The 18,424-nt window shown below is 29.8% G+C and overlaps 1 protein-coding gene and 1 long non-coding RNA gene across 4 annotated transcripts; one reads left to right on the top strand and one right to left on the bottom strand.

Moving 5' to 3' along the window:
* Positions 1-1,091: 1,091 nt before the first annotated feature.
* Positions 1,092-1,501, bottom strand: LOC142237975 (uncharacterized). Its single transcript, XR_012722607.1, has 2 exons — positions 1,367-1,501; positions 1,092-1,283 (listed from the first exon to the last, which is right to left on the bottom strand). It is a non-coding gene; the product is annotated as an uncharacterized LOC142237975 (long non-coding RNA).
* LOC142237972 (putative peptidoglycan muropeptide transporter SLC46) lies at positions 1,460-18,369 on the top strand. 3 transcript variants are annotated; one of them, XM_075309453.1, is made up of 9 exons: positions 1,460-1,597; positions 4,781-5,415; positions 13,940-14,049; positions 14,120-14,270; positions 15,275-15,458; positions 15,518-16,247; positions 17,535-17,724; positions 17,853-18,009; positions 18,087-18,369. In XM_075309453.1, exons 2-9 carry the CDS (start codon positions 5,292-5,294, stop codon positions 18,142-18,144), a joined length of 1,704 nt encoding a protein of 567 aa, XP_075165568.1. In that variant the 5' UTR covers positions 1,460-1,597; positions 4,781-5,291; the 3' UTR covers positions 18,145-18,369. The 3 variants fall into 3 exon arrangements, with proteins under 3 accessions (XP_075165568.1, XP_075165569.1, XP_075165567.1); XM_075309454.1 differs by having other exon boundaries at positions 1,472-1,597; positions 4,796-5,415; XM_075309452.1 differs by having other exon boundaries at positions 1,532-1,669.
* Positions 18,370-18,424: the final 55 nt, after the last annotated feature.

Below are 18,424 nucleotides of genomic sequence, written 5' to 3'. Positions count from 1 at the left end.
ATTACCACAACCGAATCATCAACCGAACAGTCCACGACAACAGATCGTCAACGACAACCCCGAATCACCAAAACCGAATAGTCAATGATGCCGAATCGTCGACAACCGTATCAACATATCGTCAACAACAAACCCGAATAACCGAACAGTTGCCGACGATGTCTAACCGAATCGTCAATCGCATCAATAAATCGTCAACGACAACCGCATTAACTAATCGTTTACAACGAAACCCAAACCTACGACCTAACTCGTCTCCACGATCGCCGAATCAATGACGAATCTCAACAACGAATATCCGCCAAGGCAGTCTCCACGACACTCCTGAATTCCAAGCTTAAAATAAGAATTAATATTGTACGTATATACAGTAACACGACCATCAATAAAACCTGTACTGTCCAAACTATTAAGACATATGTTAAATCGTTTATTTTAAGGTTTGTGGGTCCTTAAAGGTAATCCTGGACAACTACTGGTCTATCTCAGTCTACGACAAAACCACGTTATAAATGTTTTATATATATTTTATATAATTTTATTTACAATGTTTGTCGCCATACTTGCATAAAACTACACGAGGTATAATGAAGAGAAACCCGTTCAACATAATGCTTTGTGAATATGTAAGAGAATAAAGAGAAAATGAGAAGGAATAGTAATGATATTATTTCTACATCGGCGTTGAATGTGTCATTCGATAAGAGTCATCCTGCATTGGATTCTCTGTCTGACTCTGAGTGTAAAGACTTAGCAAATTGATACAGATTTCCATTGTGGAATGGCTTTAGTTGGTATGCAATGGTTTAATTTTTAAATTTATTTCCCATTCCAAAATTTTGAAGAATTATTGAGTTATAATGCAATCCATTTTAAGAATTTCGTCTGTAAATTATCTTCCAATGTGCTAAGCTCTACTTCAAAGGGTATAATTCCGAAAAAATAGCAAAATCAAGGTCGCACGTGACTTAACCGATCGCAAATTTTTTTTGTTCACTTATATAACTTCCGATATAGGGTAATGCCATTATTTGTTTGCCTGATTAGCAGTTGGCGCTTCTATGCATATTAAATAGAATTTAAAGAACCAATACACGTGTAAACGCAATCACGCAAATTTATTTGCCAATAAAATCGTACGTAAAATCAAGAATAAATATGCTTATGCTTGTTAACTTGTTCGGTAGCTTCAGCCCATCTGGCATTAAAGTTCACCTAACCATTAAATAAAAAGCCGGCTTTTGAATCGCTGCTGCCGATGGGTATATGATAATAAAACAAATCTGAGAGAAAAAAAGGCAACGAATTCAACAATACCAGAAAAAATAAAATCAACTTGCATGAATTTTCGATAAAGAAATCTTACCTTCAGTTGCTTTTGCGACGGGTTTAAGGCAACAAGTTAGACGATCCCATAGCCAATTGCTCCGGGGTGCCATTTATTTTTTTCGCTGTCGTTGTTGTTGTTTTTCAAACATTGATCGTGTAAAAATCCATTTCGTAGATGATTTTAAACTTTCGAAAGTGACACAAATAGAAAGATATGATGAAATATTTGTCAACTAACTTTTTTATGGAGACATTTGAAAATGTTAAAGTAATGAATCAAAAAACTTTATGATAGAAACAAAAACAAATATGAATATTGTTACCTTAAGATGATGTACCGGTAATGGGATTTATTGATTTTTGTCCATTTATTAAAAGTATAGAGAATAGTAAAAAGTAAGAACGGTAATGGATTTGATACATTGGGATCTCCAGCATAAAGTTAAATAATATTTTTTTATACCAGAAGGAGTGATTGAAATGAATGTATTCATAAAAGCGTCTTTGCTCCTAAAAAGAAGTTCTTTTGAGTAAAAATTAAATCAAAACAATGTCAATGTCAACAAGATTTGAAATTGCAAACGCTCAGGACAGTCAAGAGCTAATACACTCAAAAAAGGAGGCGCTAATGCCAACTGAACTTTATAAATCATGTGATTAAATTTAGTTCAATGTAAATTTTGCTCATTTCTTGCTAACTTTAATGACGTCAACTAAAAATAAGAAAACAAATTGTATACGAATATAGTGCACAATTTTACTAAAAAATAAAATAGTTATATTTTCCTAATATCGGAGTTAAAAATACCTCATTCTACACTTCCCAAATTCACTTTAACTAGATTTAAACTGTCATTTACTTTATAAAAAATGGATTTCAAATCTAAAATCAAATTAAATAAATTTTATTAAAATTGTACCCGTCTTGAACATCGTACAAGTTTTTCCTTTAACATAGAAATTTTCTTAAACAACAGAAAATTATTATTTATAATAAATTTTCTTCAATTTGGCAAAAAGTGTTAACTTATTTGTAATATGTTAAAATTAGAAAACTATTTAGTTAAAATTTTCTAAAATAAACCTACATTTTCTTTCATGATAAAAAAATCACATTATACAAAGGTACAAAAAAGATGTTTAACAAACTATTTCTGTTAGATAAAGGATCAAAAATACCCTTTGCTTGAGCTTTGAAATCAAATTGAGGTGAAGGGAATTCATATTTGCTTTATATTCAGTAATTGTACCGTATGAAGAGATAATTCATGTGCTTATATATGAGCCGGTTTAAAGTAAATATTCCAACTTTTTTTTAAGAAAAATTTAGTTGTTGATTTTGCTAATTCTTTGGAGCGAACAAATTAGATAAAAGTAGTGATAACATAACGAGCTGATAGCTAAAGTATATTGCAATTGCATTAACAGCCTTGGAATACAGCACCACTATTTTACAGATCATGATCGACTTTATTATGCATTCACTGAGTTAATTTGGAGACATTCAGTTAGATTTCTATTTAATTCTATAGAAATAAAATTTTGACAAAATTTTCTATAGAAACAAAATTTTGCCAAACTATCTATAGAAATAAAATTTTGACCAAATTTTCATAGAAATAAAAAATTGCCACAACTATCTATAGAAATAAAATTTTGACAAAACTTTCTGTAGAAATAAAAATTTGACAAAATTTCCTATAGAAATAAAATGTTGACTAAATTTTTTTTTGCAATAAAATTGTGACAAAAATTTCTATAGAAATAAAGTTTTAACAAAATGTTTTATAGAAATAAAATTTTGGCAAAATTTTCTATAGAAATAAAATTTTGATAAAATTTTCTATAGAAATAAATTTTTCACAAAGTTTTATATAGAAATAAAATTTTGACAAAAATTTCCTATAGAAATAAAATTTTGACAAAATTTTCTAAAGAAATAACATTTTGACAAAATTTTCTATAGAAATAAAATGTTGACTAAATTAAATAAAATTGTGACAAAAATTTTCTATAGAAATAAAATTTTAACAAAATTTTCTATAGAAATAAAATTTGGCAAAATTTTCTATAGAAATAAAATTTTGACAAAATTTTCTATAGAAATAAAATTTTCACAAAGTTTTCTATAGAAATAAAATTTTCTATAGAAATAAATTTTTGACAAAATTTTCTATAGAAATAAAATTTCTATAGAAATTTTATTTCTATAGAAAAAATTTTGCCAAATTTTTTATAGATATAAAATTTTGTCAAATATTTCTATAGAAATAAAACTTTGACAAAATTTTCTATACATATAAAATATTGACAAAATTTTCTATATAAATAAAATTTTGAGAAAATTTTTATAAAAATAAAATTTTGACAAAATTTTCTATAGAAATAAAAATTTGACAAAATTTTCTATAGATATAAAATGTTGATAAAATTTTCTATAGAAATAAAATTTTGAAATAAATTTTGAAATAAAATTTTGAAATAATATTTTGACAAAATTTTCTATTGAAATAAAATTTTGACGAAATTTTCTATTGAAATAAAATTTTGACGAAATTTTCTATACAAATAAAATTTTGACAACATTTTCTATAGAAACAAAATTTTGACAAAATTTTCTATAGAAATAAAAATTTGACAAAATTTTCTATAGATATAAAATGTTGATAAAATTTTTACAAAATTTTCCATAGAAATAAAATTGTGACAATATTTTCTATAGAAATAAAATTTTGACAAAATTTTCAATAGAAATAAAATTTTGACAATATTTTCTATAGAAATAAAATGTTGACAAAATTTTCTATAGAAATAAAATTTTAACAAGATTTCCCATAAAAATAAAATTTAGAGAAAATTTCTATAGAAATAAAATTTTGACAAAATTTTCTATAGAAATAAAATTTTGACGAAATTTTCTATAGAAATAAAATTTTGACAAAATTTTCAATAGAAATAAAATTTTTACAATATTTTCTATAGAAATAAAATTTTGACAATATTTTCTATAGAAATAAAATTTTAACAAAATTTTCTATAGAAATAAAATTTTGACAAAATTTTTTATAGAAATAACATGTTTACAAAATTTTCTATAGAAATAAAATTTTGAAAAAATTCTCTATAGAAATCAAATTTTGACAAAATTTTCTATAGTTTACCTATTATATGTAGTTTCCTTTTTCTGTAGTTTAACAAAATCGATACATCCTACTATATTTAAATTATGGGTCTTGTTAGTTAAAAGTATATGATGTTATTAAATTAAAAAACAGAAATAATAGTAATAACAATAATATTGGGTTGTTTATTTAGAACTGCACAGAATCATTGTAGGTATAATCATCATTGCTTATATCGGAAATAAATACAAATGGATCTCAATACAATTCCTTTATAATAAACGTGTTTAGCTACTATTACTACTGATGCTCTTCTATATCGTATCTAGTTTACCCATCTCTAGGGAACACCAAAAACAACAATGGCATTAATATAAAGTCAAGCATGCGATCATTTATAATTATTGATAAATACTACAAATACACACAACCACACGGACTCACTCGGAGAGAAAAAAACAGCGAATGACAAACGTAATATTGGTACGTGCGATTGTTGAGGAGTTAACGGCAACATCTCATTGAAACCGGGCCACAGTTTAAATGCAGACTCTCAGGAGGAAACTTGACAAGTGACAACTTCATAGCTGGCGAGAGCCAAAAATTATAACGTTTAAGAAATTTGTGTGAAAATAGAAAATTCGGATGAAAAATTGGCAATGAATTTTTATGTTTAGAGAAACAAAAAAATAACAAAACAAGTAATAGAACAAAGTATCAAACAAAACACAACAAAATCACCAACAACAACAAAAAAATAACAAAACAAGTAATAGAACAAAGTATCAAACAAAACACAACAAAATCACCAACAACAAAAAAGCAACTTAATATCCGAAAATGGTTGAATCTGCCGTTACATCAACTCTGTCACGACTAAAACAGTTACAATGGCAACAATTTTTCCATATGTTTCACATAGAGCCCATTGTTTTCGTTTTGGTCTTTGCTCACAGTCTATCAGGTAAGATTTATATAATTACACCCATTGATTGATATTTTAATTGACCGTTACAATATACACTGAATCAAAAAGTCTCCGTAAAAGTTCTTTTTTTTATTAAAACGCTATTACAAATAAAAGTACAAATGAATTTGGAAGTTCCGTTATTTTGAAAAAAGTGTCATTGTACTGAGATTGCCCAATTATATTGTAGGGTTGCCATAAAAGTAAAATGGTTTTCGCAGCATTTTCTGTTATTGTAGTCAATATATCAGTTTCAAACAAAAATATGTACGGAGACTTTTTTCATTCAGTGTAGGTATGTATGCATGTGCTGTGTGCGTCATATAACATGAAGCTTCAAATATCGTGTTTACATTATTTTGAACTCCTTTATAGAACGACATTTTCGAATTTTGTAAATTATGGTGGACACTGTGTAGCACATAGAAATAAATTCATCGTTAAAAGGGTAATAAAATAAATAAATTTTGCACTAAAAAAAATATATTCTCTCCTAGTACAGCTTTTTTTAAATATTTGGATGTGATTTTTGTAGTTGTATCATGAGCTCTAATAAATTATTCTAGACTAATTCTAATCAGAGTTTAAATTGATTTCTTATTCGGATGTCTATATTTTGAATAATTGACTTTCCTAAATTAAACAAGTAAGGAAAGTCCAAAGTCGGGCGGGGTCGACTATGTTATATTACACCCCTGAACCATTTTGTAGATCCACATTTTCGATAGCATATCAAATCTGTCCAATGTGTTGGGTGCTATATATAAAGATTTTTGTTCCCATAAATATATTTTTAAATTTGAACCGATCTGGACAAAATTTGTTAGTTTTCTACAAAATTTGTAGACTTTAACTTTAAGTCGGCTAATGCCCTGGGGTGGAACACAATGTTGGTAAAAATACATTTAAACCGGAACCTGTTTTGAAGCAACTTTGCAAAATTTTATTTATGATTTATAGGTATAGGCAAATCGGAGTAATTTTCAAGTTTTCGACTTAACCGCGGCGATTTTATAATGTGGGTATTTTGGCCATTTTTGCCCAAATCAGAAAAACATATATATGGAAGCTATTTCGAAATCTGAACCGATTTCAACCAAATTTGACATGCATATCCAGAACCTTAATTATACTCCCTTTACTTTGGTCTCTGTAGGTATATGAGTCTAAATCAGTCGAGGGATACATATATATGGGAGATATAACTAAATCTGAACAGATTTCCACCAAATTCGGATTTTGCACTCTTTATGCAAAATTTAAAGCAAACCAGACCTAAGTTCTGGCTTCTGGTGGCATATTAGTAGATATCGGGCGAAAGATATATCGAAAACTGAACCGATTTCTTCCAAAATCAATAAGGTTCTATTCTGTCCCAAAACACATTTGAAGTCAATTAGACTAAAATTCCGACCTAGACTTTGATCACATATATGTGTTCACAGACAGACGGACATGGCTAGATCGACTCAGGGGCCGACCCTGAACAATATTGTCAAAGACACCCTATAATACCCTGGGGCCAAATCACCGCATTCGTCATCGAGTTCTGTTTCGTATAGAGAAACATTTCGATCGCATTAAATTTTGGATCACCGCATTCGATCGTAATTTATTTTGTCTACTACTTTTTTTTACATTGCTGTAAACATATGGTAATAAGAAATTGAAAAAGAGTAGAATTTCAAAATAATGTTTTGTTATCAAATTATGTTATTTCTGAGATATTTATATTGTTTTTGTGTGTTAAAATATATGTGTAAAAATATATTATGAATCCAAGTGTTTTTTCTTCGTTTTCGGATTCAAACGATGAGTACAAAGTGGCATTAATAAGGAAAAATATTCGTGACAAAAGCAGTCCTTTAGCATTGCCTGAATTGTGTTTTTAACATCCATAGATTTAAAAGACGTTTTCATATGTCAAAAGAAGCTTTTAAATATGTTATTGAAAAAATAATTTTTTTTGAAGCGGCTACTGAGCATTCCTTTCTTTGATCCGATTCCCTAAATGGAAGTAATATATTTTCTTAAATGTATTTTACCAAAATGGAATAATAATTACATTTTCACCAACTTTTTTCTGCTCAAAAATCACTACATACTTCGCTTTCGATAGCATGCTACCTATCGTGTTCAACTTCGAGTAGAAACAATTCGATAACGACTGCGGTGATCCGCGTAAACTACATTACGAAGACGAAGTATTCGATTTCGACTGCGGTGATTTGGCCCCTGTTCCACAGTGTGGTACAGTGTATAAAAATATCTACTTTAGACTATGTAAATATTTTTCAAAATATTTGAAATTTGCATCTCTCCGTTAATGATGTATATCTATGAAGCAAAGCAAATTTTCTTTAAGTAAAGAAAAACTTTTTTGGCTAAATAATCTAAATTAACTGAGATATTTAATGTTTCGATTAAAGATAAATGTCCATATTCATAATAATTCACTGACAGTTTATCGAAGGAATTTGTATGGTAATAGTAGGTTTAAAGTTTACATTAACTTTTATAAATATATGCTAAGGCTATGGTCACACTAGGCAAATATTTGACCAAAATGAGTATCAAACATTTTTCCAGAAACATTTTCCATATATCTGGATACGGTTTTTGGAAAATAACCCTGTCATGATGTTATATATCAAATATGAGCTCAAAATGATTTGGCTGTGGCGACGGATTCTTTTTTGATTTCTGTCAAATATTTGCCCAGTGTGACTATAGCATAAGACTTATTTCGAAGATTTTCAATGTTTAATTTGTTTATTTTTTTTTAATTAAGAAAGCATTTTTATATTAAAGCATCTCTAATAATTTCAATATTTAAACTTACATTTATTTGATAAATTGTAATTTTTGTATTCTAATTTTTATTTTATAAAAGCTAGATTTAAAGCTAGATAGTTCCCTAAAAAATGTATTTATGTAAAAGAAGCCGCATCTTGGGCTGTTTTAGTGTCAGGCCAATAAGTTTTTTAAGTGCAGAGTTTTGGAGTCGGTGTAAAATGATGTTTTTCTCCCCAACCATTAGATTATTACGGCTTCAAAAGCCGATTTCATTAAAAGTCAATTAGTAGATTTTTCTCAACATTCGAGTGGATTTAGAAAAACATCAAAAGGCAATTAGTCGAAATTGATAAGTACAGAAACAATTTTGGATTTATGGCCAAAGAGTCAATAAGCCGAAAAGTTGGTTTTCGAATTTTGTTATCAAAAATAAAGTTAAAATTGAGAAAAAATAGAAAGTAGGCTTTCGTTATTATTTCTGCAAACAACAAAAAGTTTAGATTGATTTGTTAATACGTCACTGGGAAGTACCCCATAATAAATTTCAGAGGTGATAAAATAGATGCGAGTAATTTATTTTAATAATGCAAACAATTTCCAATTTCACACACAAATTAAATAGTTTTTTATTGGTAAGATCATAAAACATAAAAACGCTTTTCACGCTTAGTTGATATTTGTCACCATGCAAATTTAGCCATGAATTTCAAATTATTCAACTACTTTATGAAATCACAATGTTTTAAAGTAGTATCCCATTAGCAGACTAAAAAAATCGGTTGAAGTCATGATGTAATAACAAAGTGGTGTCTCTGAAACAGATCAATAAAATTTTTTAATGAAATTATAATTGAGAGCTCATTATAACATTTTATTATTTTTAAATTATGGCAAATTTTAGCACAGGGTGAAGAATTTCCTCAATTTTTGATATTTTAAGGGTGAGAAGGTCCTAGTATTACTTTAACGGGTCGTAAAAAAATGAAATATGCAGAATTATGTAGTACAAGTTGGAAGATTTAGAAGTGCGGATCAATTACTTAAGTTTTTATCAATATCAGAACGGATTTGGGGATTATTTTTTCCAAAATGATATAACTGAGCCATTTTATTTTAAAATAAATGCGTTGTTACTTCTTTCTCATTTTAGGAGAATATTTTTAATTTGTTAGAGCAATGGATAATTTCCATGTTTAACAACGCTTTGTGGAAATCTCAAAATGTGGAGTACAATTTTATTTTTTTTATTTATTCTTCCTATAAAACAGTTTACTTTTTTCGGTGTATAAATTTAAAATTAGAATAGAGGTCTCTATAAATTTAAGATTAGGATACAGATCTCATTTATTGAATTTTTGTTCTCAAAAAAATCAAATTAAATTTCTTTTTCAAGTTCAATTAGTATGAAATTCAGGAAAAATATTCAGTTAGGCTTTCGCTTTTCCAAATCCGAATTGCCGGGCTTCACGCTTGACACCTGCCATCAGATTTTGTACAGCCACCTTGTCCACCTTCTTCGCCGCAGAAAGCCAGTTTGCCTTGAACTACTGCTCGTCCTTAGCAGTTTTTTTGGTTTCTTTAGGTTCCGCTTGACAATAGCCCAGTATTTCTCAATTGGGCGGAGCTCTGGCGTGTTGGGTTCTTGTCCTTGGGAACCACCTGCACGTTATTGGCGGCGTACCACTCCATGGCCTTTTTACCGTAATGGCAAGATGCCAAATCCGGCCAAAACAGTACGGAACAACCGTGTTTCTTCAGGAAAGGCAGCAGACGTTTATTCAAACACTCTTTCACGTAAATTTCTTGGTTGACAGTCCCGGAAGCTATGAAAATGCTGCTTTTCAAGCCACAGGTACAGATGGCTTGCCAAACCAGATATTCATTTGCGAACTTTGACAGTTTTATGTGCTTGAAAATATCTGCTACCTTTCCCCTTCCTTTTGCCGTATAAAACTCCTGTCCTGAAAGCTGCTTGTAGTCGGCTTTGACGTAGGTTTCGTCGTCCATTACCACGCAGTCAAACTTCGTCAGCATCGTCGTGTACAGCCTCCGGGATCGCGCTTTGGCCGTCGTATTTTGTTTATCATCGCGATTTGGAGTCACTACCTTCTTGTAAGTCGATAGTCCGGCTCGTTTTTTGGCTCGATGCACGGTTGTAGACGATACACCCAGCTTATTTGCGGCATCTCGGAGAGAGAGGTTAGGGTTTCGCTTGAAACTACCGGCTACTCACTTTGTCGTCTCAGCGGCTTCCGGTTTTCGATTTCCCCCGATCCAGACTTCCTGGCTGTCGACAAACGTTCCCCCAAACACTTTAATTACATTTGTAACGGTTGATTTGGCAACTTTTAGCGATTTTGCCAGCTTTGCGTGCGAGTAGCTCGGATTTTCGCGATGCGCGAGCAAAATTTTGATACGCTGCTCTTCTTGCTTGGACGGCATTTTGACAACTGAAGAGTGAATTCCAAAATCAAAATAGGAGCAATATTTTTTAAATGCAAAATTGAAGGAAATACGTCATGTTTATATTGACCAAATTTTGACCGTATCACCCTTTACTTCAAAGCAAAATACGTTTTCTTAATTTCAAAAAATCCTTACACCAAAGATACAAAATCTTCAAAATATGTATTAGCCCATTCATGTCCTAAATTTAATGAAACAAATTTTTAAATCAAAGGTTATAAGCTTTCTATTATTTAAAATTTATCTATATTTTTTTTAAAGATTATTTGTCCTTAATATTGTGTATAAAGAGTGTCTTCAAATTTAGGTATCATAGTCTTTTATATTAGACCAATACTTTTTCAGTGCGGGCAAGTTTTGGTAGGTTAGGTATTGTGGCAGCTCGTTATTTTAGACCAATAATCGCTTTTTCGACTTTTAATCAAAAATCGATTTTCGATTATTTTTACTAATCAAAATTCGAATATTCGATTATTCATAATCGAATTTCATAGAAATAATGATCATACAAAATATTCGATTTTATAAATTCTATTTGTCTATTTGCGAGTGTTATCAACAATAATTGTTTACTATATTTTTAAAATGTTCAATATAAAATTTTTAACATGTACGAATCATTTATCATTATTTCCCAAATAATTACCCCTATAAGTTCAAGGAAATTGAAAACACACAAAATTCATTTCTACCAATTTGATATTTTATTTAATCAAATCAGAATTTTTATTCTTATTGGTAATATAATTCTATAATTAAAAATTAAGAAATATGTGCTCGTTTCCTTAAATCTAAGTACATTTCAATTCAATTGAAACCAATGAAAAAAAAAACATTAAAATCGATGTTTGATAGTCAAAGTTAAAAAATAGTTCAAAATCTAAAATCGAGTTTGCGATTATTTTTGAGTTAATAATCGACTTCGATTATTTTCGATTTTTATGCCAAAATTCGAATACTCGATTAATCGATTTTCGAACTTCTTGCTTAACCCATTCCCTGCCATTGTACTGGCTTGAGTACAGGAAATTGCCAACATTTAATCTCGCAGAACTTTGTTTATAAATGAAATGAGGCAACGTTTCTTTTAGGTTTTTATGTTTTTTTATATTTTTTAACTGAAGTTAATTGTAAATGTATAAATGAATTTAAATTTTTTATTTAAAATGATTTCGGTGTGTAATGGGTTAACAATTTATTTTTTTTATTAAAAATGATCTCGCCGTGTAATGGGTTAATAATGAGTGCTGCCCGATTTTATGTTTACGACAAGGGAGTTCTTTTCTATAGCCAAGCCAAAACGGCGTTTCCCATAACGTGAACCACTTAGAGAAACTTTGAAACACTCAGGCACGGGATGAGACACCGCTGAAAAACTTTTGTTTGGTCGAAACTGGGATTGAATCCATGACCCTTTCTATGCAGGACGAGCATAGTTATTAACCATTGCACCAGGGTGGCTTGTGCGCGGTTGCAGACATAGTTAGTCTTTTTATCAGTGCACCAAAAAAAAAGTGAACCCATCGTGGAAGAAAATGTAGGTTTATTTTAGAAAATTTTAACTAAAATAGTTTTCCAATTGCAACATGTTACAAATAAGTTAATACTTTTTGTCAAATTTAAGAAAAATTATTAAAAATAATAAATTTTTTTCTCTTGTTTAAGAAATTTTCATATGTTGAAAGAAAAAATTGGATTTAAAAATTGTTAAAATGTCTTTAGCGCTATACGAAGTTCATGAAAGGTACAATTTTAGGAAAATTTACTCATTTGAGAGACTTATGAACTCAATTTAAGCAAACTTCTGCCATTTTAGGAAAATATGAACTATTTTATTTTTTAGTAAAATTGTGCACTATATTTGTATACAACTTTTTTCCTCATTTTTAGTTCACATCATTAAAGATAGCAAAAAATTATTCAAATAAGGAACATTTACTCATATTGTGCAAAATTTAACTAAAATCAACTAATCTTCATGAACTAAAATAAAATTCAGTTGGCATTAGAGCCCCTTTTTTCTGGGTGTGAGTGCTGCTCGACTCTACGTTTAAGTTTTTCATGGTCTGAGCAGTACATTAGGACCATGGGTATCCCAACTTACAGAATCATTGAAGTCCTCATAAATGTCACCAGTATAAGTATGAATGCCACACTCAGAGAAGAGTGAACCCATTAGCGAGTTATTTTTAACTAACCAGTGTTAATATTGAACTTCGTATGTCGCTAAAGAAGCATGTACCCATAGTAAGTTTAAACATTTTCCTATAGGTTAGTAATTTGTTTTAACTTTTGTCAAGTTCAAATTTAACTGTTCAGAAGTAAAAAATTAACTACATAATACATTTTTTGAAAACGAAAAAAATAATGTTCCGGATTTCCTAGACCACCTGGTGACTTGGAGCAAGGAGACCTCAAGGAGGAGGATCCCAATTTCTACATGTCGTATTATATTTAGTACAAATCACTTACTCTTCTGTAGTACAAATCCTTTAGAATCATTTATTAGATTTTTATCATTTTATAAAATTTTACCTTTTGTCCGGACGGAGGATCGAACCATCAGTTTTCTAACTAAACACACTATCCACTGGGCCACTTAGCTCTTACACTCATCAACAACCAAATGTGACTTTGTTTATTCTTTTCTTGCTTGCACATACAGTCAAGGGTGTCTATTTTTAGAAACACCACACGAGCACATGTTTCGGAGACGAACTATTGTCTAGAAGTAGATTCACTCAACGGTAGTTAGAAATGACATTCATCGTTAGTTTATTTATACTAAAAATAGAAATTTCGTGTCCAACTAGATTTCGTAGTATTGCACAGTAAAAGTTCAGTAACGCTGAGAAACTTCTTCGTACGTTCGAGAAAATACGTATTCCCTATTATTATATTTGCTTCAGTCCATTTACGAACTCATTGGGAGTTCTTAACCATTTTGCTGGTAATGGCCGTAAGTTCAATTTACTTCAACTGAGTTAATTTTGTTCATCAATAGTTAAATTTAACTAACTATGAGTAAAATTTTAGCACTATTCAATATTATGGAATTTACTTGTAGTTACGACGTTAAATTTTCTGAGTGCATATATCCCTAGAACGGTATAAAAGTTGGTTAACAAACCCTCGTGAAAATGAGGGTGAATTGATAATTTTGAATTATTTTCTACAAATATAGTCCATAATCCTTACAATTAATTAATCAAACTTATAGTTTTTTTTTAATTTTTTCCATAATTTCCACAAAAAATAGGTACCGTTTTGAGAAATGAAATTATATATCAAGCATGTACATCAGTATTCGAATACAATGACACGGATTGCAAACAACTGGGAACAAAAAATATGAGCGGTTTTTTACAGGTGATTTATATACCTAGACAATAGAATTTTTAGGATATTTTTAATTAATTATATTTTTGTTATTTTCTAGGAAATCGAAACGGAAGTCCAGCCCTATGTGGCAAATTTATTTATGGTCCGAACTTTATTAGAAAGTATAGTACCGGCATTTTGTGGAGTTTTTGTTGGTTCATGGTCGGATCATTATGGACGTAAACCATTAATGCTGATATCAATGATAGGTATGTATAAAAGGATTATTGTTAAAAAAAAATTGAAAAAAAAAACGCTAGTAATTAGGATGTTAAGGAGAAGGAAAATATATGCAAATTTATATGTATGTATGAAATTTTTTACTGACATAAGTCGAATCAAAACCAAGTTTACTTGGATCCAAAGATTTGGTCCAGCTCTTAACCCTCTAATGCCCCAATTTTTTTTTTGCCAACTGATTAAATATTCAATGTTTACGATACCAACTAAAGAAAACGACACAAGAAAAATTTATACGCTAGAATTTTAGCGTATAAAGCCTCCTGAACAGTTTTAACTAAGGGCGTTTTCGTTTCGCAAAAAATATGTTGCCTTGGTGTTACACTACTTTTTCCCGTATTGTATTTTCGCTCAAATAATAGTATCATTCCAAAGTTATTGTTAATTCATAATATTGTGAGGGATACAGGATCCAAAATCTATGACAGTGTCCTTTATATTTGCCAATCAATTTCGAGAATGTTGCACCTTTTTTCCAATCGAAATCGCCATAAGTTTTCTTTTTATTTTACCCATTTTTGTTGGCTTAAGGTGTGTTTTACTAAAATCTTCCAGATTTAACAAATTGGGCATTAGAGGGTTAAGGGTTTTGGTGTTGGTATTGGTATCGGAGCCCAAAAGCGTACATTGAAATAAAAGTGGACTCTATATGATTCGTATGATGACAGCGAATACGAAAGATTTTATGACAGCAATCATACGCCTACTATAACCCCGTTGCACATGGGAGCGTATGACAAATATGAAGTATTCAAGTTTATACTTGTCATACGCCTAGCCGTCCCATTATCACACAAAGGGATATATGACATATATTAGCATATATTATATGCTAATATAATTACATATAAATTATTTATATATTTTATTAATTATTTATATATTTAATATATTTTACGATTATCTTTTTTCCTTCAATAATTGAATTAATTAATTAATTAAGCAAATACCATTTAAATATTCGACTTTCTAGGATTTTCTTGTACCTATGTTATAGCTGCTATTATATGTGAACTGGCGAATTCTTATACAATAAATCCCTGGTATTATGTACTGGCAGTTGTACCTCATTCGCTATTGGGAGGTAATTGTGTTTTTTCAGTGGCAGCATTTTGTTTTATATCGGATGTTACCGATGTCAAAACAAGGCCTTATAGGTATGCTTAAAATTTGAAAAAACATATTTTGGAAATGATTTTTATTACTCTTTCCCTAGAATGATATCATTGGAAGCATTTCTTTCCGTTGGCCTAATGATGGGTTCACTCTTATCCAGCTATGTTTATGAGGCTACAAATGCCACATTCACATTTTCCATATCGGGAATTTTAATGTGTCTAACCACCGTATATATTGCCCTTTATGTACCTGAAAGTTTAAATAGAGCAGATTTGGCTATTCAGCCGACCAAACCTGAAAAATCCATAGATAACAAAGAAACAATGGCTAAATGTAATGAAATACCCTTGAGCTGTAGTATAATAAGTGAAAATCTTGGAAAATCTGAAGTGAAAATGGATGAGACTATAAAACAACCGAAAGTGGATGATAGTTTCCATGATGTCGATTTGAATATCAATGATGTGGATAAACCGAAGGCATTGGAAAATGGTAAAACCCATGATTCCAAATATCAAACCAAGGAAGAGAAATCCCAGGAGAATGCTGAAAAAGCCAAAACAGCTGGCCTCTTTAGCTATGTTCATGTAAAGGAAATGTGGTCAACTTGCTTCATGGAAAGGCCATACTATGATCGTTGTATCATTTTACTAGTAACTGGGGCAATGTTTTTGGCCATATTTGTTCTGGATGGCAATATGACTGTCTTTTATTTATTTGCCAGAGAGAAATTTCAATGGACTGTAAGAGATTTTACGCAGTTTGAAACAGTCAGTCATGTTACATCGATGATTGGAGCTTTGGTGGGATTTTTAATTTTAAGAAAGGTGAGATGAAAAATGGATGTTTTTATACACAATTTTTTTTTTCTGATTCAATCACAAAATTAATTGATCTAGTTAACTTTTTAATTGAAATGTCGTCAATTACGAAAATTATAGTATCAATCACAGTTTTAATTGGACCTTAAAAAAATACTTTATTAAAAAATTAATCGATTTCTATTAATACCCAGCAAAAAAATTTGGAAGTTTTTCCAAAGGCACAACTTTAAAAGCACTTCGGGAAGATGCACTCCCAATGATGTTCTTTATTTTAACTCCACAGGAAGTTCTTTTATTCAATTTTTTATAACTTGGTTTTTTCATACTTTTGGAAGTTTTTCCAAAGGCACAACTTTAAAAGCACTTCGGGAAGATGCACTCCCAATGATGTTCTTTATTTTAACTCCACAGGAAGTTCTTTTTATTCAATTTTTTATAACCTGGGGTTTTCATACTTTTAATGGGTAATTTTACCTTTTTTTGTTTCAAATAGGTTAAAAACAGAGTAAGAATTCATAAAATGGTACAAATCATTTAAATTTTGTCGAAAAAAAATGCTAAATCCAATCTGAAAAAATTGTGATTTTTTGAAAATAAATATTTGAGTTTAAACGTTTCCGACAAGCGTTAGAATCTATTAAAAATTATAAAAAAATTATAAAAATTATTTATTTGACAAAATATCACAGAATTTTTTAATTTACATCCAAAACATTTATTTCGGATCACACCTAAAGAAGTGATGCAAATTCAGTGCAACGGCTGTTGAAATGGAGGATTTCCGTCCTATGAAAAGCCCATGTTAAATTCATCGCTTCTGCGTCAATTTTGCACCACTTCCGGAACATTTTCATTACTTTTTTGACGACGCTTTTTTGCTGGGTATTGATTCAATTAAATTTTTAATTAATGTTAATTCAAAATTCATTTAATTTTTTAATTAAAAACGAAACTATTTTCAATCACTTTGCTATAATACAATTACTTTATATAACTATTTTTAATTCTCTTTAGTTTTATGCAAAAACTGATACTTTCAAAAAATTAAAAAAATATATCCATAACTTTTTAACTGACTAACTCTTCCGAGTATAATTAACAACTTAAATGTATCAATTAATTTTTTAAAAGTTGTCAACTTCAATCAACTTTTTAATTTGGAATATTTTGGTGATATTTTTTCTGTGTGGTGGTACCAGTACCTCTTGTAGTTCGGTCAGGGATGAGCAATACTCTCAAATCGCATTGTGTGTATGTGTTTTACTAATGGATCTTATATTTTATTTACAGATCTTTCGTATGTCCGTGGTCACACTCACACTTTTAGCTTTTCTTAGCGATATATTCCGCAGTATTATTCAAGGAATGGCCTATGCCCCCTGGCATTTGTATTTGGCCATAGCAGCTGGTTCATTAAAATCTGTCGCAGGTCCCATGTGTCGGACTATAGTTTCAAATATAGTACCTCAAACTGATTTGGGTAAGTGGAACAACACTTTTTTAAATTAAATTAAAAACAAAATTAAATTCCAACGGATTTAAACTCATTTACCAACGACTAACACTTTGAAATTTTTATATTTTTACATGCTTTAATTTCTATTTCAGGTAAAATATTCTCCATTAAAAATATTCTACAGTCTTTGGCTCCTTTTGTGGCTGCTCCCATGTATACTGTGATTTATAAGGCTTCATTGACTACATTCCCAGGTCTATTTAATATAGTCAGTGCATTTTTATATTTTATAGCTTTTATATTTATACTGTAAGTATACATTTGTTGGTTTATTTGTTTGCCATAATCATATGCATAATAAATTATATTTCATGTTATTTTTGCAGATGTGTCTTCCGTTTTAAAGTGGCCTATAAACAACACTATGGCAAAATGTTAAAATAATTAGTTATACATTTAGTTTTTTAATATATTACCTTGTTACATATCGATATGTCAAAAAAGTAATTTATTATGAATTTAACCACTTTAATGTCATGTGTTATTAAATATGACATTTAATGAAAACTATATATGGTATTCGAATTTGTACTAGTTATTAAACTACTAAATTAACTATGTAAATATGTATAAAGAGAAGTATTAGTAAATTATGAAAGTGAAACCCCATTTGGACAAAATGCTTAATTTTCATATAATAGAGGAATATTTTAAAATCAAGAAT

Source organism: Haematobia irritans, chromosome 5 (genome assembly GCF_050003625.1).
Source record: "Haematobia irritans isolate KBUSLIRL chromosome 5, ASM5000362v1, whole genome shotgun sequence".
Classification (NCBI taxonomy): Eukaryota; Metazoa; Arthropoda; class Insecta; order Diptera; family Muscidae; genus Haematobia; species Haematobia irritans.
The sequence above is the reverse complement of the archived record's forward strand: the minus strand, read 5'-3'. Positions and strand labels throughout refer to the sequence as shown.

Bases quoted from the DNA above. Each gene is read 5' to 3' on its own strand.
- LOC142237972 (XM_075309453.1), top strand. From the start codon at position 5,292: ATGGTTGAATCTGCCGTTACATCAACTCTGTCACGACTAAAACAGTTA. The intron at 5,416-13,939 runs GTAAGATTTATA...CACAAAAAATAG, and splicing joins CTTTGCTCACAGTCTATCAG to GTACCGTTTTGAGAAATGAA. The intron at 17,725-17,852 runs GTAAGTGGAACA...TTTCTATTTCAG, and splicing joins AGTACCTCAAACTGATTTGG to GTAAAATATTCTCCATTAAA.